We start from the raw sequence: 23,059 nt of genomic DNA on the forward strand, positions 1-23,059 counted from the left end.
TTTCCAAAATTAAAAAATTTTTTTAATTTTTTTTTTTTTTTAATTTTTTTTTTTATATTCACACAATAAGTTTGTTTTTTTATTAACCTTTCTTTTTGATGATTAACGATCACTTCCAAATTTATTTGTAAAAAAAAAATTAAAAAAAATAATTAAAAAAAAACTTTAAAACACACACAAAAGATTTAATTTTATTTTTTTTTTTTTTTTTTAAATTTTTTTTCTTTTTTAATTCAAATTTTTAAATTAATTTTTTTATTTTTTATTTTTATACAATACAATTTAAATATATATATATTGATAAATGGATAATAACACATTTGATAAATTATTTTTTTTAGTTTGGAGAAACTTATATATAAGAACCCAAATTTCAGAACAACTAAAACAATTCCTGTATAACAATATAGATTTTATTTCAAGAGATGAGTTTATTAGGTTCAGAAAAAAAGAATATTTATTACATGTAACATTGGAATTTAATGAAGAGTTATATAAAGGTGATTTGTCAGAATCAATTGAAATACTGGAATTTGGTAACAATTTCGATAAGGAGCTACAAGAAGGTGTCATTCCAATGTCGGTAAAAAAATTAAAATTTGGTACCCGTTTTGATCAGTATTTAAAAAAAGGTGACATTCCGCCATCAGTAAAAATATTAACATTTAGCGATTTTTTCAACAAAAGGCTTAAAAATGGAGATATTCCACCCTCGGTTAGATTTTTAGAATTTGGTTACCGTTTCAATCACAAGCTAAACCCAGGAGATATTCCACCATCTGTTCAAAAACTAATATTTGGTTACAATTTCAATCAAAAACTCAAAAAAAATGATATTCCGCCATCGGTCAAGTTTCTAATACTTAGTAAAAGCTTTAACCAGCCTCTAGAACCAGGTCATATCCCATCCTCTGTTAAACTATTATCATTTGGTTATGATTTTAATCAAAAGATTAATGAAGGCGATATTCCATCCTCTGTTAGGGTACTATCATTTGGTACCAATTTCAATCAAAAGCTTAGCCAAGGCGTTATACCCGACTCTGTAGAGACTCTATCATTTGGCTATAATTTCAACCAAGAGTTTAATCAGGGCGATATTCCATCCTCAGTACTATCCTTGGTGTTAAATAATAATTTCAACCAACCCCTAAAAGTTGGTGATATTCCAGACTCAGTTAAAGCTTTAACATTTGGTGAACGTTTCAATCAACCACTTATTCCAGGAACCATTCCATGCTCAGTAAATATTTTATCCTTTGGTTACTTTTTCAATCAGGAACTTAAAACCGATGTTATCCCAGCTTCAGTTGAAACATTAATATTTGGAAATAATTTTAATCAGCCCCTTAAAGAAGGAGATATTCCATCATCTGTAAGGAAACTAACCTTTGGAAATAGCTTCAACCAACCATTAAAAGCAGGAGACATTCCACCATCTGTAAGGTTTTTAGAATTTTGTAACGAATTTGACCAAGAACTTAAAGAAGGTGATATCCCATCATCTGTTAAAATATTAATATTGGGTCACAAATTTAACCAAACACTTAAAGCCGGTGATATCCCATCCTCTGTTAGATCACTAACATTAGGTTTTAATTTTAATAAACCAATCAAACCAGGAGATATACCACTCTCAGTTGAAAATTTGACATTAAGTAATAAATTTAATCAAGAAATCAAAGAAGGCGATATCCCATCCTCTGTTAAAATCCTTACATTTGGCTTTTCCTTTAACCAGCCACTAAAAAAAGGAGATATACCACTTTCTGTTAAAAAATTAACATTCGGTGATTGTTTCAATCAAGATCTTAAGGAATATGATATTCCATCCTCTGTTGAATATCTAAAATTTGGTGCTCGTTTCAACCAACAAATTAAAGCAACTGATATCCCACCATCTGTAAATACCCTTTGTTTTGGTAATTGCACTCCACTTGTTTTTGAGAGACCACCATTATCAAAATAAAAAATAAATTCACGGTAAACCAAAAATAAAAAAGTTTTGAAATTAAAGTTATTTTTAAAATATATTTATTTTTTTATTATTTTTAATATTTATACATTTAATAAAATAAACTATTTATATAGTAAATTCAAAGTTTTATTTTAAATTATGTAAATCCACTTATATAATATTCATCTTATTTTATTATAATAGATAAAGGTTTTATTTTTTGTACAATTTCAAATAAAAAGAACAATTTCAAATAAAAAGAATACAACATGAAGGAGGATCTCTAATCTCCAGAATAAAAACAAAAATACAATATTTTATTTTTTATACTTCATTTTAATTTTTTTTCTTATCATTTTCATTTTAAAAAAAAAACTAATAATATTAAGTATAAAAATGTTGTATTTTATATATTTTTTTTTCTTTAATTTTAAATAAAAAGAGGCACACCTTATAATCTCTGAAATAGTGCGATACAGAGCGAATGTATGAAGAAAACTAATTAATGACATGCACTAATTATAAATGTTCTCTTGCCCTCTATAATAAATTAGTTAATCATATAATGACACCACTTGGGCATCAGAAAGAGATTAAGCTTTCTAGAACAGATACTACACATGATCAAAGCCAGGGCTTTTAAGAAGATCATTGGTCACACATTGTTTTTTAGGCAACATGTGACAATTTGAATTTGATTTTTTGTTCCCATTTAACCATTATTAATAAAAATAAAATTTATGGTATTTTTAAAATTATTTTTATTATTCTATTGTTGAATTTATTTAAATTAAATTTAACATAAACCATTGTTGAAATTTTTTTATTAAAATTAAAAAAAAAATAAAAAAATAAAAATTGGGAAAAAGTTAAAAATTTAATAAAAAATTTTTTTTTTTATATAATAGTTTTTTATTAATAGGCGCTTAAATAAGAGATACCACTCATTAAAATATTTAAATAATCTTTTTCAATATTACCAGAGTTGGTATCTACTAAAAATAATTGGTGGCTTGGTTTTGGCTCTTTACCTGGGGATAAAAATATACCATCAATTACAACAGGACCAGATCCAGCACAAACTTGGTCACTATTTTTATTAATTGTAGTAATATCACCATTTGATGGATTAATTGAAACAAATTGTAAATTTTTACCATCGAAATCAGAAAGAGTAGATAAAATCATTTGAGTAGCTTCATTAAAAGTAAAACTGTAAACAAAGTTATTATTTGAATTTAACCAAGTGTTACTAACAAAAGTACCATCGATAGCATTAATTGTAGTAAATCCACTAATTGTATTATTGGTTTGTTCATCCATACTTTGATATAAAATGTAAATTTCCCCAAGTGATTCGCTTGAGGTGTAGAGTCCAGAGTACCAAGTATTATCTGGGTAAGAGTTTCCGGTAGTTAAATTTTTGCTGATTTCACCAGTAGTTGGATCAATTAAAACAACATCAAAATATGGTTCGAGGGCATCATAATTCATTGATGATACTGCAACCAATTGATCTGATTTGGCATTATAAGTTAAACCAACAATATATAATAAATCTTTATTCTAAAATAGGCGGATATGTTAATATTAAAATATATAAAATTTTAAAAAATTAAAAAAAAATATACTAACTGGTGAATATCCTTTAATAAATAATTCATTTGAATTTAAATTGATGGCATATAAGAAAGTACCTTGATTATATTCATTTGTATTTGCTAAAACAACATAATAGTCTGATCCTCTAACAGCTGATACAACATATGATTCTTCATATGCCGAAACCCTAAATGGTTGAGCACCACTTAATTTTAATAATTTATTGCCTGGTAATGGATTTGATTTTGATCCTTGATAATTAAAAGTTTTTATAGTGACTGAAGAAGAATCTACTTCAAGACCAACTAAATTATTAGCTTTAGTAAAACAAATAAAAATAAAAAATACAAATAATAGTAATAATTTCATTTTCTATATTATGATTATCCAACACATTGATTGATATTTCGTTTTTTTTTTTTTTTTTTGTTTTTTTAATTTATTTTTTTTAAATTTTTTTTTTTTAAATTTCCGACCATGTGGTATCCAATAAAAATCAAAAGTCAATATTAATTTTAATTTAAAAAAGATCTAAAAAAACTAATTTATTTATTTATTTAAATTTATTTGATGGGATTGGTATTGATTTAGATTTTGCTTTTGATGGACTAGTTCCATCACCACTTTCATTAAGAGGATTTTTAAAATCCCTATCGGTTGGAGAATTTAGTTTTGTTAATTGTTCAATTGGGTTTACAGATGATGATTTTTGTGAAGATGGTTGAAATGAATTTTTAGTTGTGTTAACGGAAGCAGATGAAACAGTAGCTATTGTTGGGGTATTTGTTGGAGTATTTGATACTGTCGCTGTTGTTGTTGTTGGGAGTGGTGGTTTAGAGGATGAACCGACCGAGGTTGTAATTATCGAAGGTGTATTATTTGGTGTTGGGTTTATTGTTGATTCAGCAAATTTAGCACCACCACTTAGTGATGAAGACTTTTTGTTTGAAATATTTAAAGAATCGCTTAATAGTGAAGACATTGTGTTTGGTGAAAGTTGAGATGTTTCACCTTTACCTATATTAATTGGGATAGTTTGTTGTTGTTGTTGTTGTTGTTGCTGTTCTTTTTGTTGTTGCTCTACTTGTTGTTTTAATTGTTGCTGTAATTGTTGAATGCTGGTAGAGTTTTTTAAAGTATTCGAAGTTGGTGAAGGTGAAGGTGATCTTGAAATTGGTTTTGAAGGAGGAAAAGCTCTTTCGATTGCTAATGAACGAGCAGATCTATAAAATTTACCTAAAGTTTTCCAATCTAAAAGTTCAGATAGTTTTTCAGTACGATTTCTAAGTTCAATTCTTTGTCTTCTATCCATTTGGCAGAATTTCCATAGATATTGGGTAACTTGTTCAACAGATTCATTTGGTGATTTGAAACGACGATCTACAATAAAAATACCTTTTGACTCTGGTTCATTAAGACCTCTGCTCATATAATTTGCAAAGCCAGTTAAATTACTTGTGATTGATGGTACACCCAATACAGTACATTCGGCTGGTGTATAGCCCCATGGCTCGTAGTAGCTTACAAAAATACCCAAATGGCAACCTCTAACAAACTCGGTATAGTCTAGTGGTATTAATGGATTGGTAGAGTTTAAGAACTCTGGATGATAAATAATTTTTACACGATCTTCTTTGGAATTGAATAGCTTGATTTTTCTTAAATGGTTTAAAATTGGATCATTAACATCATCCATCATATTATGTGTTACAATTGGTGGTAAGGATGGTCTTTGTTTTAATGCAAAAATTCTTCTTTTTAAGAATACCAAATCCTCTTGGGTTAATAACTCTTCTGGTGAAATAATTCTACCTCTTGAAGTAGCTTCAAATAATCTTTCTCCCATTGATTCTACAATTGAATTACAGGTTCTTCTGAGATCTCTATTATGTGATTGACCCTTTAATGTATCGATATTGAAGTTATTTGTTTTTGATGGCATAATAATAAAAGCTACAATTGTCATTGTCGACCCACTTTGTTGTAAAAGTTTATTTAATCCAGCCAATGCATCTAAAAACATATCCACACCTTTATTAAAATATTCTGATCTACCAGCTGTAAAAACATATAATGTATTATCTAAATCAAAGTCATAATGACCATAAAAATGACCTCTTACAAATTCATGTAAAACATTCTAAAAAAATAAAAATAGTTAGTAAATAAATTATTTAATATCATTTATCGATTATATCTAAATGATAATTACTTTATATTTTGCATGTAAGTTTTGGAATTCGTGTAATGCAGTGAATTTATCTAACTTTAAACCATTTGGTAAGATAACATCAGCTTTTCTTGAAAGAATAGATTCAGACTCGTATGCTGTAATTTCTGATACAGTTGTGAAAACATGGGCATCATTTGCAGATTTCTTTTCGATCCAATGTCTATGATAAATTCCTCTTTTTGATGCTTCATAATCAATATTTAAGTTTTGGATTTGATTGTAAAGATCTACACCGCCTGCTGCTAAATATCTGCCTAGTAATGTTGCATGAGTTGTAAAAATTGTTGATACAGGTATTTTCCATTTTTTTAATAATATTAAACCAACTGATGCTTGCCACTAATAAAATAAAAGTAAATTATTAATATTTATTAATATTTTATTAATATTTTATTATTATTATTAATATCTACCTCGTGGAAATGAGCAATATATTTATCATTTGGATTAGCCTCTGCAAATTCTTTTAACAATAGAGCTGATTGATAACCAAACACTATACTTTCATTGGTTTCATGATCCCCAGGTTGTTCAAAACCACTCATTAAATCCCATCTCCACTCTCCTAACTTATGTGATGAACTTGGTAAATCAATTAAAAATACTTTTGGATAACCCTCTACTAACCACTTTCCAAAATGAACTTGAATACCATACTTTTTCATCATGTTTTCAATGATTGGTGATGAAAGAGGACCAGGTACTAATGGTTCAAACTCTGTTGGAGCAGTCTAAAGAAAAAAAATACTTTTATTAATTTGGGTGCTATAGTAAAGAATAATTTTTTAGAATTTTAAAATTACCTCTGAATTATATGGTCCAATTAATGCATATCTTGATTTATATTCCTCGACAGTAACAGGTGCTTTTGATTTTAATACTGTATAAATACCACCAACTTTTTTAGCAACTTCCCAAGAAATATCAAACAATACGGTATTGCTTGGTGGTAAACTAACTTCCTCGGTGATACTTGAACCTGACGAACTATGCAATAAACCACCACTACCACTGCCACTTGCCATACTGCTGAATGTCATACCTTGACTACTATGTAGTTTACTCTCTAGAAATGTAGAATTTGGTGTTCCAAATATCATTTTGATGTAATTATATAACTATTATAAAATAAATAAAAAACGAAAAAATAAAATTAAATGAGATAATTGTAAAATTTAAAAAAAAATAAAAAAAAAATAAAAAATTATTTTTTATTTTAATTTAATTAATTTTAAAACTATTAAAATAAACAATAATATATAATTATATTTAATTATTTTATTTTTATTATTATTATTGTTGTTGTTGTATAATTTATTTTTAAAATTATAATATTTAACTATTATATGAAAATAAAAAAAATAAAAAAAATTTTAATTATCTTATTTTTGTACACAAAAATTTTAAAATAAAAAATACATACACACACACAAAAATACTCTTTATATCAATTTTTATATTATTTATATATCTTTATATTAAAAAAAAAATTAAAATTTTAAAAAAAAAAAATAAAAAAATAATTAATCTTTTGAAAAAAAATAAAAAAAATAAAAAAAAATAAAAAAAATAAAAAAAATAAAGAAATCATATTTTTTTATTTTTTTTCAAAAGATTAATTATTTTTTTGTCCAACTGGAAACTCCAAAAATACCTTTGGTTTTATTTTTTTTTTTTTTTTTTATAAGTTGGTTACTAAAACTAATTTATAATTTTATTATATTACAATCATTATTATAATATTTAGAGTTTGGAAAGAAAAAAAAAAAAATTTTACACAAACACTATAGGAAATTTCATAATTAAAAATAAAAATAGATAAATATTTTAAATCATTCTATTGAAATAATGTAAATCATAACATACATATTTATGATAATAAATAAATAAAAATAATGATAGTAATATTAAAATAATTAAAAAATTAATTAAAAAAAAATTTTATATTTTTTAATTTTTTTTAAAATTGTTTTTTTTTAAAAAACGAAAAAAAAAAAAAAAAAAAAAAACAATTTTGTCGGTTTTTAATTTTTTTAAAAGATTCACACAAATAAATAAACAAATATATATATAAAAAGATGCCAAGAATTTCTAAAAAGCTCAGAAAAGAAGGTTCATTAAAAAAGAAATTTAAGTTTGGTCATATTGATGACGAGGTTATGAAAAGATGGGATAATTCAAAGACAACATTAGAAAATTTTGCACTCATGGGATTACAATATAATAATAAATTTATTTCAGAGAATCAAAGAGCATTAGATAAATTAAAAATGGAAGCTAAACCAATTGAATTAACAGTACCAGAACCAATCAAAGCTAAAGAGAGAGGTGTCAATTTCCATCAACAACATTATATCAGACCTTTAATAATTAAATATAAAGAAGATTACGAAAAAATGAAAATGGATCACAAATTAAATTTTTATCAAAAAACTGCTACAGAATTAGAAAAATTAGCTAAAAAATTCATTGTATTATATGGACATCCAATTTATGGTGATGTTTATCAACAACAACAAGAAGAAGAACAAAAGAAATTAAAAGAGGAAGAAGAAAAGAAATTAAAAGAAGTAGAGGAAGAAAAAAGAAAACAAGAATTATTAAATAAAAAACAACAACAAAAATCACAACCACAATCTAAAACAACCACTAAACAACCAACAGCATCCAAAAAGCAAACTGAAGAGCCAAAAAATACCATTTCTAAAAAAGTTGTCAAAACACAAACAGTTTCAAAACCAAAAACTACTACAGTTGCTAAAAAAGTAGTTAAATCAAAATAATAAAATAAAATATAAACATAAAATATATAAAATATAAAAATATGAAATATAAAATTTTTTATAAATAGTTTTTTTTATTTTTTTATTTATTAAAAGTTTTTAGTAAAGTGGAAATTTTTATTTGTTTCATTACCAAGTTTAGATTGAATACCTGATACGATAATGTCTTTTTGATTTATAATTGAAATTTTAACTACACCATTTTTATAAGATGTTTTGATATCGCTTGGACTAATGCTTTTGTTTAAAGAGATTTGATTAAAAAACTCTCCGCACCAAGGTGAACTGAATATGTATTGTCTATCTTCGCATTTTCTTTCACCAGATACAATAATGTTTTTACCATCTTCTAATTTTATATTTATATCGTTGCTGTTTAATCCTGGCAGGTCTGCTGTTAAAACATTCTCTTTATTTTCTTTATCGTAATAACATGAAAATCCATTGGCTGATTTAACAAAATTAAAAGGATTGAAATTGCTTGAAAATGGGTCAAAGTTATCCAACATTATTAAACACAATAGGGTATGTATATATATATATATATATATATATAAAAATAAAGCAATATAAAACAAAAATAAAAAAAATGAAAAAAAAAAAATGAAAAATTAAAAAAATAAAAATAATTTTTTAAAAAAAAAAATAAATAATTATTTATTTATTTGTTAAAATTTTTTTAATATACATAATTTATTTTTTTTATAAAATTTGGCATCTTGAGTTTTTATGTGGGGTATAATTGGTTGAAATTTGAATATCGGTTGAGATGACTAATAATTGTTCGAAATTATGATTTCTGCCAACTGTTGGGATATTGACCATGACTGGTTTTAAACCGGCAGTTCCATTATCTGCTAAACCACCACCACCACCACCGCCACCAATCATATTGCTATTGCTGAATTGTTGTTGCATTTGAGTCATTTGATTGAGTTTTGGTTTTATTACCATATCATCTGAATCATCATCATCCTCCGTTGAACTTTGTTGATGATATGTAAGGAAACTAACTTGTTTAATATTACCTTTGAATAAACTGTAGTCATAAATTGATGGTAAATAAGTTGTTATTTGAAGCATTGAAATTGGTATATCGATTTGAGGGAATACTAAATTTAATTTACCACTGTCACCAAATCTTATATCTTCAGAATTTTTATAGACCAATTCAACTTTGAATTTCTTTTGAACACCTTTATCAGATCCTGATTTGGTGAGTGGAATCATAAGACTTCCACTATCATCAACAGCTGGCTTAACAGCTTTGGAGCCAACAATTGTAGACCAAATTTCATATTGATGAGGAATGGTGATACGGATGTACTGTTGTTGAGTGTTTCTTATTGTGAAAACTAATTTGTAAAGTGTTGCACCCTCTGAGCTGACAGTGCATATAAATTTAGCGTGTTGACAGATAGCAACCAATACTGAGAGATCGTTATGTTTAACGATTTTGAGTGCTACACTATATTTTGGTACAAGGAATTTGTAGGATAAAAGGATTGGGCCACTGGTGAGGGCTTCAAGTTCACCTGGGAGTTCTGTTTTATCAATTAATGTAAGACCATCACGAGATATTTGTTCAACTTCGACATTTGCATTAGATTCTACTGCAAGATAGCCTTTTTCACGAGTTATTTCGTTACCAATGGTTTTAATGGATGGAATAATAACAGTGGCAGAGGTCGACTCCATAGTGATTTCTGAAGTAATTACCAAGACATAGCTAGTTTCTACAGATGAGGTAAGTTGAACTTTAATTAATTGATCTTTAGATGTCTCTGGTTGAATTTCAACCAACTGTGGTGACATACATTCCCAACGTTTAATATTTAAACCATCTACACTTAGTATTTTGATATTGGGACCAACTAAAATATCAAATGATGAGGCACTTCCTGAAACAACTTCATATCTAATTTTTGTGGTTAAAACTACAACACCTTCACCTACTGAGCAAAGGGTATGTTGCTCAACATTAACTTTGGTACTTTCTAAAACTGGTTTTAATTGTTGTTTATTAACTGATCCAGTTCCTGTTGAGGCACCTAAATCGATTTGATTGATTTTATCTTGTTTTGGTTGCTGTTGTTCAAGTTCGGTCCATTGGATTTTTAAGTAAGTAGTTGGTTGGAATGGGCATGACTTAATTGTATGCTGTTGTTCGACATCATCAAATTCTTTATATTGGATATGGTCGGGGTTATCTCTTATGGCGGGTTCGACGACGTCAATATTTACTTTTCTTGGTACTTTAATCTCTAAATGATTAAAGGTTGATTTTGGAGTTGCAATACCAACACCATTCTTTTTTGGTGTTAAAAAATTGGCTAATATATTTAACTCGACAGAAAAACGACCAGTTTTTTCACAAAATAGGGTATGTGCATCTTGATAAATTCCAATACATGAGTCTTCATCATGTTTAGATCCATTAGATTCAGTGGCACCTAAATCTTTGTTGTAATGAATTGAGGATGATTTTATACAGACAGTAGATGGAAGTAATGGAATTTGAAGTTGGTCTGATGGTAATGAGAAAACATAAATTTGGAAAATACATTTAAATGATACACTGAAATCTTCAACAATACCATGGTATGATGACTTTTCAATAGAGTAGTGAATGGTAGATTGTTTAGCAGCACTTTCTCTTAAATATTCTAACCAATCTTTCAACGATAGTTTAATTGAAACATCTTTTTTAGAATTGATTGCTGAAATTTGTTTTTCTTGAACTTTAGTTGCTGAAACAATATTATTAGTGTGATGATAACTGTGTGCCCATACATTCGAATTGCAATATAAATCTTGAAAATTTTTATTTGGAATACTTTTTTGAGCCATAGGAATACTTTTTTGTTGTTGTTGTTGCTGTTGTTGTTGCATCACTCTGGATGATGATGATTGAGAAAACATATCGTCGTCTGAATCGCTACTGAGGTAACTTTTATTTCTTCCCATTATTAAAAAAAAACTAAAAATTAAAACAAACTAACTATAGTGTAAATTAAAAAAAAAATATAAAAATATAAAAAAAAAAATTAAAAAAAGTTTTTTAATTAAAAAAATATTTTTTAAAAATATTTCTGATTATTTTCTTTTTTTTTTAATTTTTTTTTAATTTTTTTTTATTGATTATTTTTAAAAAATATATTTTTTGAAAATATTTATGGATATGATTTTTACACTAATTTAGATCTAATAAAAAAAAATATCAACGTGTGTGGTTTTTTAAAATTTTATTATAATATTTGAATGGGGGATTTTTAATACACAAAATCACTACCAACAAATATATTATTATAATTTTTGATTTCACCCTTGTTGGAGTTTGAAATTATTTGAAAATAAAATGGTAAAATACACACCCAAATAAATTTTTTTTTTTAATTGTAAAAATACACAAACATATTTAAATGATAATCAATAAAGTGTATGGTTATTTTTGATAAATTTAATTTTGTTTATTGAATAAAGTATCTTTTTATTATATTTTTTTTTTTTTTTTTTTTTATTATTGTAATTGATAATAAAAGATGTGATATTAATAATTATTTAGCAACAACTTTTGGTCTTAAAATAACAGATTGAAGGAAAAAGTCACCTGGTCCACCACATTTAACACTAATAGTGTATGTTGGATGTTTTGTGAAATCGATTGAACCATAAAATTTGGTTTTGTATTCATTTCCACCTTTGTTGTTACATACATCTAAAGTCATGGAGAAAATGTTTTTTGATGATGGATCTTGGATGATTACAACGTTTTTGGGGACAATGTTGTGATAACGAATACCTATTTCATATTCAATTGGTGTTGGTTTATCATTATAGAATTTGAGTGAGTACTTTAATACTAGATTGTCTTTAACAGCCATTGATACAGAGTGAACAGTTGGGTAAACATGGTCATATGCTAAACGGACATTCATACGATTACCACCAATGAATTTTTGAGCATTGATAATAGTTGCACGATCGGTGAAAAGAGTGCTGTAGTTGAATACTTGATGTGGGAGGAAACCAACAAACATGCAATCAAGGAAACCTGATGCTTCATAATATTTTTGTTTCCAAGTATCGGAATTAACTGCAGACACATTTTCATTTCTACCTCTGATGATACCAATTTTGTGATTAGCATAAAATTTACCAGCAATGTGACTATATGGACAAATTTCCTCGAAATATCTTTGGGAGTGGGGAAGATGGGCAGCAAATGAACGATGTGGGGTGAGAACAGTAGACTCCAACCCGATAGCAAAAGCTCTTGGAGAGATATCCCATGATGCACTATATGAATATGAGGCTGGTGTAATGTTATATGATTGAATTGTGGCTTTTGGTGGAATTTTACCTGCACCTATACGTTGCTCTGGTACAAGAGTACCTGGCTTTTCACCATTATCATAGAAAGATTGACATGCATAAATGAAATTAGGGTCATAGGTAAGTTCGGTCTTTTTTAATTCTCCTGGGTACATATCAAAGTTTAGAGCTTTTATTTTGGTCCAAATTGATGCGAGTGGTGGGTTAAAATAATTTTCTTCATTTGGTACCAATAATTTTCCTCTTTTATATCCTTGATCATAAAGAGTACCCACAATTTGCCAAAGGAAACGAACATTTTCATGATAAGCACCATTTGGGTATATTGTATCGTCGAAAGTTTGCCATGATTCAACATAATCAAATACAAATTGGGAACAATGGTTACGGAAGTCAAGCTTAAAATTTTAAAATTAATTATCACTCTATTATTTAAGAAAAGAAATATTTATAATAAAAATACACCTACAATACGTCTAAATTTTTCGGAAGTTGGGACATTTGGTAAATTTTCGATTCTATAAATACCATATTCACAACTATGTTTAAGATGGGCAATATAGGTAGGAACTTTTTCTAAAAGATCTTTTTTTAATCTTTTTATATTGGTTTCGTTAGCATCTCCTTTATCTAATCCAAAATTTTTACCATTTTTAATACCATCATTTAATACGGCAATATGAATTGCTAAAATATAAAATTATTAGTATCTTTTTTTTTTTTTTATAAAATATTTTTTATACATACTTGCAATAAGAGCAAACATACTGATTTGTTGATATTTAAATTCGTCACCGAGTGCTTTAAGTTCGATAAGAGTTTCTGAAATTTTTCTTTCAAGTTGAATATAAAGATCTGGAACATTGGTAGGTGTACCTTTTTTAAGTTGTAAAACCATTCTTGTTTCTGTAAATGTTTGGAATCTAGATTTAATTACATTAAAGCTACCAATCAAATCATAGTTACTAAGCTTTACTATACCATCTTCAACCATTGAGGAAACTTTTGATTGGATTGAATTCCAGAGATCCAAATTTGGATTTGTTGATTTTTCCCATGGTGGAAATAATACTAAACTAACAGCACTTGAAATGAACGCACCTACTTCTGGTATACAACCAATAACACCCAATATTAAGATATTATGACCCTCGAGAAAATTATTGGTTGGATTTCCTATAGTAGTAGCAATTATTAATATAAATTATATTATTGTATCAATATTTAATTATTAATGATTTAATTAATAATTTTTTATTTTATTGCTGTGTGGCATACATACCAAGGTATGGGAAAGCAGTTTTAGCTGGTGATACACCTTGGGCTAATTGTTGTGAAATTTTTTGAATTGTTGAGAAATACTCTTTAAAATTTGATGGCGATACTTGAGTCATATTTTACTGGATAACAAATAAAATATTTTATCAGTTTATAAAAAAAAAAAAATAAATAAAATAAAGACTGATTTTATAATATGTAAAAAATTGAAAAAAAAAAAAAAAAAAAAAAAAATAATAAAAAATGGATTTAATTGTTTCTTTATAGCGTAAACATTTATATTTATATCTTAAATTGCTGGGACAATCTTGATTGAAAATATATAAATTTCTTTTTTTTTTTTAATGTTTAGAATGAATTTTATGTTTGAAGATTTTGGTACATGCAATCAATGTTTCATTTAGTAAGAAAAATAGGTCACGACCTACATCACAAAACAATATCAAGGAAATGCATCAACACAAATTATTTATACAACACAAATTAAAAGAAAAAAATTTTTTAAAAAATGAAAAAAAAAAAAATTTTAAAAAATTAAAATAATTAAAAAAAAAACAATCAATTTCGATTGAAAGAAAGTTTTAAATATTCAGGAAATAGCATTATAGTTTTTATAAAGATTTAAATAGTTATTTTTTTGATTTTTTTTTTTTTTTTTTTGAATCTATTTTTCTTTCAATCTTTTTTTTTTTTTTTTTTTTCTAATTTATTAAAATTGGTAAATTATAAAATATAATAATATAAATAAATAATAAAAAATGGATATGGCAGATGATTTCACTTACAACTATTGGAATAGTAACAATAGAAGTCAATCAATTCCAAATGAAATCTTATTGGAAGAAAGATACAACAGAAAATTAAATAACGGTTTTAATGTTTATTTAATTGTAAAAAAAGACCAATGGTATTTATTTTTTATAACTAACTACTATATAATTATAAATTTAAAATAAATAACTAATTTTTTTTTTTTAATTAGGCAAAAGTATGTTGATATTTCCGGTGGAAAACAATCAAACAATAACCAAAGTGCTGGTGACCAAACGGAATCTAAATACACAACCATGGATGGACAATCAAGATATAATAGAACTTTTGTTGAATGGAATGGAAACAACACCGTTACAATCACCTTTAAAAAAACAGGGTTCCTAGGTAAAATAGATACCATCCATACCATTTCCATTCCTTTAGCTGAAAGAAAAAACTTTACAAATAGAGAACTTTACGTTTATTGGTGTGATTCCCCAATTGGCTTTTACGATAACATTGATTTAAGAGTTAAAGAAGAAGATTTAATATTTTATTAAATAAAATATTTTTTAATATTTTTTTTTAATTTTCTAAAATTTTAATTAATTTATTTTATAATTTTTTATAATTATAAAAAAAAAAAAAATAAAAAAATTAATTTTTTATTTTATTGTTTTTTTTAAAATTTTTTGTGAATTTTTTTTTTCATTTCAACAAATCTATTTATCAGAAATGTATAAAATTATTAAACAATCTTTATCTAGCCATTCAGCATTTAGATCACAAATCCTTTTAAATAATTTAAATAATAATAATAATCATTTTATTAAAGCATTCTACAGTACATTCAATTTTAAAGATAATACAAGCATTGATAAACAAAATTTGAAAAAATTAATAGAATCAAACGAAAAGAACTATGTATTAATAGATGTCAGAAATCCCGTAGAAGTCGAAACTACATCTTTAATCCCAACTGCTATACATATTCCACGTATGTAATCTAATATTATATTATTATTATACATATTTAGATATTGAAAAACTAAAACAAATTTAAAATATTTAACCATAGTTGGTATTTTACCTGCTGCTTTATCAATGTCAGATGAAGAATATGAAGAGTTTTATGATAGAAAAAAATTTAAAATTAATGGTAATAGTTTTTTAAATTTTAATTACATTAATTTATCGTCCTAAAACTAATTATTTTTTAAAACAGATAATATAATTTTTTATTGTTTAAAAGGAAAAAGATCAGAAGCCGCAGCTGATTTTGCAAGAGGAATGGGTTATAGATCAGTTATAAACTACCCTGGCTCATATGAAGATTGGGTTTCAAATTAAAAAATACAAACACATTATAATATTTTTGTAAAATAAATAAATTAAATTATTTATAGTTTTTTATTATTTGTTTTTTTTTTTTTTTGCCTTTTTCAAAAAAAAAAAAAAGAGGCACAAATTTATTAATATTATTTTAGATTTTTTTCAATTACAAAAAGAAAAAAAATAAAACATATTTCTTTTTTTTAAAAATAAATAAACAAATTGGAAAAAATTATATTTTTTTTTTAAAAAAAATATATATTATTATTATACTATGTTAACCATTATATTATTATTCTTATTATTATTATTATTATTGTTGTTATTATTATTATTTTTATTATTATTATTATTATTATTATTAAATTAATTATCTTGATTTTCAAATTTAAAATTTGGTAAACTAGTTGAAAAAGATCTTTGATGTTTCATATTATGAGGTAAAACTGGAGTATTATGAGCACTTAAGGAAGAAGTTGAATTAGAAGCACCATTTGAATTTGATAAAGATTTTTGGTTAAGTGTAGTTGAAGGTGGTGTGGTGCCTGTTGGTTTCTTTTTATGAAGTGGATTTTCTTTACAGGATGGAGATTCAGATTTTAATTTCAAAGTTGATTTCTTTTGTTCTTCGGTAAGATCGTGGAGTACTTTTTGTTGATCGGATTGTAATTTTTCATGAACAACTTGTAACTCAACTTGAAGTTGTTGGGTTTCTTTTTGGTGTCTTTCAAACATTGAAGCCAATTCAAATTGAAGTTGTTGAGAAAGTTGTTGTAATTGTTTTGATTGTTCCAATTGCATTGAGGCCAATGAAGCTGGAAGATCGGTGACTGAGCCCTTCTTCTTTTGCTCTTGTTTCTTTAATGACTCTTGTTGAATACGATGCTCTTCTTGTTGAAGTGATAAACGTTCCTTTTGTTGTTCTTCAATGCACTCTTTTTGTCTTAAATGTTGATCTGAGAGAAGAGTTGGTGATTCTTTTTGTTGTTCTTGAAGTAAAGCATATTGTTTTTGGGATTGTTCAGTATTAATTTGTCTTTGTTCTGAATGTTGTTGTTTTAATAACACTTTCTTTTGTCTATAATGTTCAATGAGCATTTCTTCTTCGTTGAATGTATATTCAGTTTCAAAGTGAGCTTTTTGTGCTTTATGGTGTTCCTCTAAATCTCTAATGATACCTGCTTGTTTATCTTGAAGTCTCAAGAATGAATCTTGTTGATGACGTTGGAGAATTTCATCTTCCTCTTCTTTTTGATGTGTGAGTTTCTTTTGGAATTCAATCTCTTGATTATTTAAATTTAATTCAAATTGTTTCTTTTGTTCCTTATGTTGGTGTTGTAATTGTTTTTTATTTCCCTTTTCGTCTTTTAATTCTTTCTTTAATTTGTTTAAAAACTCTTTAAATTGATTGGTTTGTTTTAATTTAAATTCTTTGGTGGCGTGTTTTTGTTCGATAACAGTTTGTTTGAGATGTTGTTCAGTTTCAGTAATTTGTCTTTGTTTGAGATGATTGGTTTCGGTTTTATGTAATTGTTCAAGGTGGCTCTTTGCTATTTGATGTTCATCATTTATATTTTCACGAAGTACACTGTGATATTCATTAAAGTTTTCAAATTGAATTTGTTGTAACTGTTGAATTTGAGAATTTTGTTGAGTGTGCCATGCTTGTAATTGTTCAGTTTGTTGTTTTTGCTCTAAATGTTGATTTTGTGTAGAGTTAGTTTGATCATCTAAAAGTTTTTGGAAATCTTGTTTTTGTTGGAAAATAAGATCTTGAATGAATATTTCATGCTCTCTAATTACTTTTTGATGAATTTGGATATGTTTACTTAGTTTCTTTGGTGTTGATTTATCGAGAACTTTATTTTGATCTTTAAATTCGTGTTCTTTTTGTTTTTGATGTTGTTTTTGTTGATCTTTGTGTTCTTTTTGTTGTTGTTTTTGATGATCAATAACTTTAGTACGTTGTTGTCTTCCCTCAGATTGATTCTTTTTGATAAGTTGTTCTCTATCGGCCTTTTGTTGTCTTGAAAGATTTTCTTTCTCGAGTTTATGTTGTTTTTGCATCTTATCCTCTTTAGCTTGAGCTTGTTTTTGTTGAGATGTAGCCCTACCAGCATTTTGTTTTAATAACTCTTCTTTATCTTTTTGTTGTTGTTTGTGGAGTGATTCTTCTTCTTCAGTCTGTTCTTGTTGTTGTTTTTTGATATCCTTAAGTTGTTGTTTCATTAACTTAGCATTAACAACCTTTTTGATTGCTTCATTTCTCTTTTCCATTGTTTTTCTAATGGTAACTGGTCTACCGGCCTTTCTATTAGTTCTAATATCGGGTGATCTATCGTCACTTGATTTGGCATTATTAGATTTTGAAGTGGTATTGGTGCTAGATGAAGTACTAGTGGTTGTGGTTGTAGTATTTGTAACAGCTGATGGTGCAGTTCCTGAATTTAAGTTATTTGAACTAGAGTTAAGTGGTGATTTCTTATCCATAGTACTTGGTCTACTAACTGAAAGTCTATCACTTGATTTGTTAATTGAAGAATTTTCTTGACCATTTAATTGTGGTAATGGTAAATTGTGACCTGTAGATTTTCTTGGAGCTGGTGAAGCTGGTGGTGATGAGTGAGCGCCTGTTGATTTTCTATCACCTGTACCATGTGATTTCTTTAATTTACTTGAAGTACCATGCTTACCATTACTTGACTCGTGTAAAGATTCATCTTTTTCATCTGAATCGATATCCTCACTTTCTTCTTCTTCCTCATCCATTTCCATTTCAGCCTGTCTAACCTTTCTATATTTAGCGATAATGTCATGTAAAACTACCTTCTCTTTAGTATTTACTACAAATGGATGCTTTAATAATTCTGCTGCTGTTTTTCTTTGATTTGGATCCTTTTGAAGACATAATTGAACAAAATTAATAAAATCTTTACTAAAATTTTCTTGGCTCTTTAATTTTGGTGGATCACGATATGGAATTTGGAAAAGTACTTTCATTGGATGAATTTCTGATAATGGTGGCTCTGCCTCTGCTAACTCTATTAAAGTAATACCTAAAGACCAAATATCTGCTTTGGTATCATATGGAACTGGGTTGCTTCTATTTTCGATAACTTCTGGTGCCATCCAATATGGTGTACCAATAAATGTATTACGTTTACTATTTTTATCTAATAAACCACTAACACCAACTATATTTAAAAAACAAAATTAATAAATGATCAATAATTTTAAAAATAATATATAAAAAAAGTTTATAATTACAATCAGCGAGTTTAACATCACCAGATTCGGTTAATAAAATATTTGCACCTTTAAGATCCCTATGAATAACACCAGTATTATGAAGATATTCTAAACCCTTCAAAGTTTCACGACATACATATGCAATTTGACCTTCTGTTAATGGTGCATTTAATTCTTGATAAATTTCTGTAATTGAACCACCTCCACAACATTCCATAGCAATCTTTAAAATAAGAAATAATTAATATTAATTATAATTTTAAACTATTAAAATATATTTTTGTTACTTACAAATAATTCATCCCCTTTAACCCAACTGCCGTAATATTTAACAATATTATTATGGCTACATCTATTTAAAATGTCTATTTCTACTACTAAATCTTCAAAGGTTTCATCTTCGTCTAATGCAATAATTTTAACTGCCATAATATTACCAGTTGGTAAATGTTTACCTTTATAGACTGTACCAAATGAACCCTCTGCAATTTCTTCAATAAGTTCAAAAAGTTCAACTGGATCCTCTTTTCCAACGAATGGTTCTAATGCTGCAATTCCTGACATTTTTAAATTTTATTGAAATAAAAAAAAAACTTGACTCTTTTTCTTCTTTCTATATATATATATTTCTGATTTCTAAATAATAATACAACTGGTCTTCTTTTTTTCTCTTTATTGATTTTTTTTTAAAATTGATTCGTTTGATAAAAAAAAATTAGATAATTTTAAAAAAAAATAAAACAACACAAAAAAAATATATATTTGGTTTTATATTCTAAACACACTAATAACTCTATAAAGAAAATTGTTCTATTGCTGTTTAATAGAAATGATTTCTGTGGTATAATAAAAAATAAAAAATTATTGTTAGTTAATATTAATGCTAAATAAAAAAATAAAAAAATAAAACAAAACAATGCAATAAAAAAAAGTAAAATAATGAAATAATAATAATAATAATAATTTATAATACACTCACATATTTACATACTATATGTCAGTATGTATTATGTAATCATAAAGGAAAAGAAAAAATAGTAATACAAAACAAACCCAATACAAACAAAGAACAACTAATGATAAAATAGAGATCTTTATAAATATGATATGTTTATGATTTGTTAAATTTATACTGTTTAATGGATGATATAAAAAAAACAAAAATAAAAAATAAAATAAATAAAAAAGAAAAGATTGTTTTATATTTATTATTTAAAATTTTAAAACAAACAAAAATTATTAAAAAAAAAAAAAAAAAACAACACACAAACACAACAAAATACATACAACACTCCAACACCAACAATTTAGCTGCTGCTTATAATAATTGGAATAATTTTTGATTTTTTTAAATTATAATAAATAAACTACTTTTTTTTTATCTATATTTATTTATTAAAAAAAAAAAGAAAAAAAAAAAAGGTATATTTTTGATTTTTATAAAGTTATTCGCTACACTATTATTTTATGATTAAGATTATTTTAAACAGCTATATATTTAAAAAAATGAAAAAATAATTCTTTTTTTTTTTTTTATTATCATAAATTAAAAAAAATAAAACCAATTTTTTAAAAAAAAATTAAAAAAAAATAAAATAAAAAAAAAAAAAAAAAGTAGTTATAACAATAATATGATGTTTGTGTTTATGTGTTTGTTTGGTTTGTCCCTAATCTATATGATATATTTATACACCTCTATTTAAATATATTTAAATATATATGTATATAATGTTTTTAAAAAAATAAAATAAAAACAATTATATTATTGTGGTGTGGTTTCATATAATCTTACTGTTATGATTACAATAATTAATTATTCTCTTATTGCTATTTTAGTTGGGTTTGTTTTATTTGGGAAGTCTTTTTTTTTTAAATTAGTTTTAATATAAATTTTATTTGATTAAATTCTAAAAAAAAAAATTTATAATATTTAGTGATTATGATGATTGATTATTATTGATTGATTATTATTTATTATATTTATTATGACTTTTATTGATATTTCTTGATTCTTTTATTTTGTTTTTTATTTTTTTTTAGTTTTTTTTTAAAGCTCTAAAACATCATTTCCAATTGGGTTGGATTATTAAAAAAAAAAATATATTTAAATTTTATTTAAAAATAATAAATTAAATTAAATAAAATAAAATAAAATAAAATATTAAATAATATTTAATTATTTAATAATAAAATAAAAAAAAAAAAGGTGTGTATTTTTTTTTTTTTGGTGTGGTGTGAAATTTTTATATGTGTGGGTTATATATAGCTTTTTTTGTGTGCATGCAAAATATTTAATGTGAGATGGTGGTGGTAATGGTGGTGTTGGTGTTGGTGTTTGAGTGTGGTGAATTTGTTTTAATGAAAAACTATATATATAATGATGGAGGTGGTGAATTTTATAATATTATCTAACTGAAATAATTCAAATAATCATTTGAAATTTTATTTTATTTTATGAGAGTGAGTGAATTTAAACAATACAATATAATAATGATTTTTGATATACGATACAAACAACAATTGTATACAATTTTTTTACACAGTTTTTACCTTAATAAATAATTTTAATTAAAACAATTAATAAATAAATATTTTGATAATATACAATTTTTTTTTTATTACTATTATATTATATATATAAATAAATATTGTATGAAAAAAAAAAAAAAAAAAAAAAATTATATATATATATATAGTTATGTTATGATTGATATTTTTTTAATTATTTTCTTTTTTTTTTTTTTTATAAAAACATATATAATGATAATAATAATAATACAAAAAATTATAATAATATTTAAAATAAAAAAAAATTCTCTAACTAAAAAACTATGAAAAAAAAAATTTAAAAAAAAAAATTAAAAAAAAAAAAAAAAGATTTTTATTATTTTTTATAATTTTAATTTTTTTTTTTTAAAAATTATTTTTTTTTATTTTATTTTTTTGGTTGATATATAAATCTGTGTTGATCGATATTGATAGCGAAATAAGATAATTATTTTTTTTTTGACTCTAAATTATGATGATAATAATTTCATTTTTTTTTTATTTTTTTAAAAATAATCTTTTTTTGTGTGAACTTATAAAAACGAATAGAAAATACCTATTCTAAATTAAATATTATATTAAAAAAAGCATCAAAAACAGTTATTTCATAAAATCTATTTCAAAAAAAAAAAAAAAAGGAAAAGATACATTAATGAAAACTGTTTTTGATACTTTTTTATTATTATTTATAACCCAATAATATACCAACCCCATAAATAAGATTTATAAAGTTGTTTTAATCAACTACAGAATTGGAAAGAGAATAAATAATAACACTCAGTTTTATAATAATTTTCTTTTTTCCAATTAATTTTTTTTTTTTTTTAATTATTTTTTTAATTTTTTAAAATTTTTTTTTTTTAATTTTTAATTAGACCTGTTTATTAACAAATATGAAAAATTATAAAAATAATTTTAATAGTTTTAATCAAAATCAATCAAATAGCAATGGTTATAATAATATAAATAATATAAATAATATAAATAATA

General features: G+C 25.0%; 10 protein-coding genes across 10 annotated transcripts; 4 read left to right on the forward strand and 6 right to left on the reverse strand.

The window, feature by feature from the left end:
- Positions 1–304: 304 nt before the first annotated feature.
- Positions 305–1,459, forward strand: DICPUDRAFT_27282 (uncharacterized protein; the record flags this gene model as incomplete). Its single annotated transcript, XM_003284184.1, has 2 exons — positions 305–896; positions 1,029–1,459. Coding segments are annotated over 2 exons (1,023 nt in total), but the record flags the coding sequence as incomplete, so codon positions are not given.
- A 1,413-nt stretch (positions 1,460–2,872) lies between these two features.
- On the reverse strand, positions 2,873–3,928 carry DICPUDRAFT_148002 (uncharacterized protein; the record flags this gene model as incomplete). Its single annotated transcript, XM_003284217.1, has 2 exons — positions 2,873–3,516; positions 3,589–3,928. 2 exons carry the CDS (start codon positions 3,926–3,928, stop codon positions 2,873–2,875), a joined length of 984 nt encoding a protein of 327 aa, XP_003284265.1.
- A 184-nt stretch (positions 3,929–4,112) lies between these two features.
- On the reverse strand, positions 4,113–6,892 carry DICPUDRAFT_148003 (uncharacterized protein; the record flags this gene model as incomplete). Its single annotated transcript, XM_003284218.1, has 4 exons — positions 4,113–5,699; positions 5,772–6,131; positions 6,206–6,523; positions 6,596–6,892. The coding sequence occupies 4 exons, from the start codon at positions 6,890–6,892 to the stop codon at positions 4,113–4,115; spliced, it is 2,562 nt and encodes an 853-aa protein (XP_003284266.1).
- A 978-nt stretch (positions 6,893–7,870) lies between these two features.
- Positions 7,871–8,575, forward strand: DICPUDRAFT_75211 (uncharacterized protein; the record flags this gene model as incomplete). The annotated part of the gene is made up of 1 exon (XM_003284185.1): positions 7,871–8,575. The coding sequence occupies one exon, from the start codon at positions 7,871–7,873 to the stop codon at positions 8,573–8,575; it is 705 nt and encodes a 234-aa protein (XP_003284233.1).
- Positions 8,576–8,664: 89 nt separating this feature from the next.
- DICPUDRAFT_75212 (uncharacterized protein) lies at positions 8,665–9,084 on the reverse strand (the record flags this gene model as incomplete). Its single annotated transcript, XM_003284219.1, has 1 exon — positions 8,665–9,084. One exon carries the CDS (start codon positions 9,082–9,084, stop codon positions 8,665–8,667), a length of 420 nt encoding a protein of 139 aa, XP_003284267.1.
- Positions 9,085–9,277: 193 nt separating this feature from the next.
- DICPUDRAFT_27346 (uncharacterized protein) lies at positions 9,278–11,425 on the reverse strand (the record flags this gene model as incomplete). The annotated part of the gene is made up of 1 exon (XM_003284220.1): positions 9,278–11,425. The coding sequence occupies one exon, from the start codon at positions 11,423–11,425 to the stop codon at positions 9,278–9,280; it is 2,148 nt and encodes a 715-aa protein (XP_003284268.1).
- Positions 11,426–12,028: 603 nt separating this feature from the next.
- Positions 12,029–14,645, reverse strand: DICPUDRAFT_96621 (uncharacterized protein). Its single transcript, XM_003284221.1, has 4 exons — positions 14,193–14,645; positions 13,658–14,086; positions 13,380–13,597; positions 12,029–13,308 (listed from the first exon to the last, which is right to left on the reverse strand). Exons 1-4 carry the CDS (start codon positions 14,302–14,304, stop codon positions 12,133–12,135), a joined length of 1,935 nt encoding a protein of 644 aa, XP_003284269.1. The 5' UTR covers positions 14,305–14,645; the 3' UTR covers positions 12,029–12,132.
- Positions 14,646–14,780: 135 nt separating this feature from the next.
- On the forward strand, positions 14,781–15,625 carry DICPUDRAFT_91261 (uncharacterized protein). The gene is made up of 2 exons (XM_003284186.1): positions 14,781–15,095; positions 15,171–15,625. Exons 1-2 carry the CDS (start codon positions 14,947–14,949, stop codon positions 15,499–15,501), a joined length of 480 nt encoding a protein of 159 aa, XP_003284234.1. The 5' UTR covers positions 14,781–14,946; the 3' UTR covers positions 15,502–15,625.
- Positions 15,626–15,676: 51 nt separating this feature from the next.
- On the forward strand, positions 15,677–16,291 carry DICPUDRAFT_148009 (uncharacterized protein; the record flags this gene model as incomplete). The annotated part of the gene is made up of 3 exons (XM_003284187.1): positions 15,677–15,938; positions 16,020–16,100; positions 16,194–16,291. 3 exons carry the CDS (start codon positions 15,677–15,679, stop codon positions 16,289–16,291), a joined length of 441 nt encoding a protein of 146 aa, XP_003284235.1.
- A 27-nt stretch (positions 16,292–16,318) lies between these two features.
- Positions 16,319–21,589, reverse strand: DICPUDRAFT_93640 (uncharacterized protein). The gene is made up of 5 exons (XM_003284222.1): positions 21,315–21,589; positions 19,814–20,358; positions 19,541–19,745; positions 18,778–19,467; positions 16,319–18,714 (listed from the first exon to the last, which is right to left on the reverse strand). Exons 2-5 carry the CDS (start codon positions 20,084–20,086, stop codon positions 16,640–16,642), a joined length of 3,243 nt encoding a protein of 1,080 aa, XP_003284270.1. The 5' UTR covers positions 20,087–20,358; positions 21,315–21,589; the 3' UTR covers positions 16,319–16,639.
- Between the last annotated feature and the right edge of the window lie 1,470 nt (positions 21,590–23,059).

This window comes from Dictyostelium purpureum (assembly GCF_000190715.1).
Source record: "Dictyostelium purpureum unplaced genomic scaffold DICPUscaffold_21, whole genome shotgun sequence".
Lineage (NCBI taxonomy): Eukaryota > Evosea > Eumycetozoa > Dictyosteliales > Dictyosteliaceae > Dictyostelium > Dictyostelium purpureum.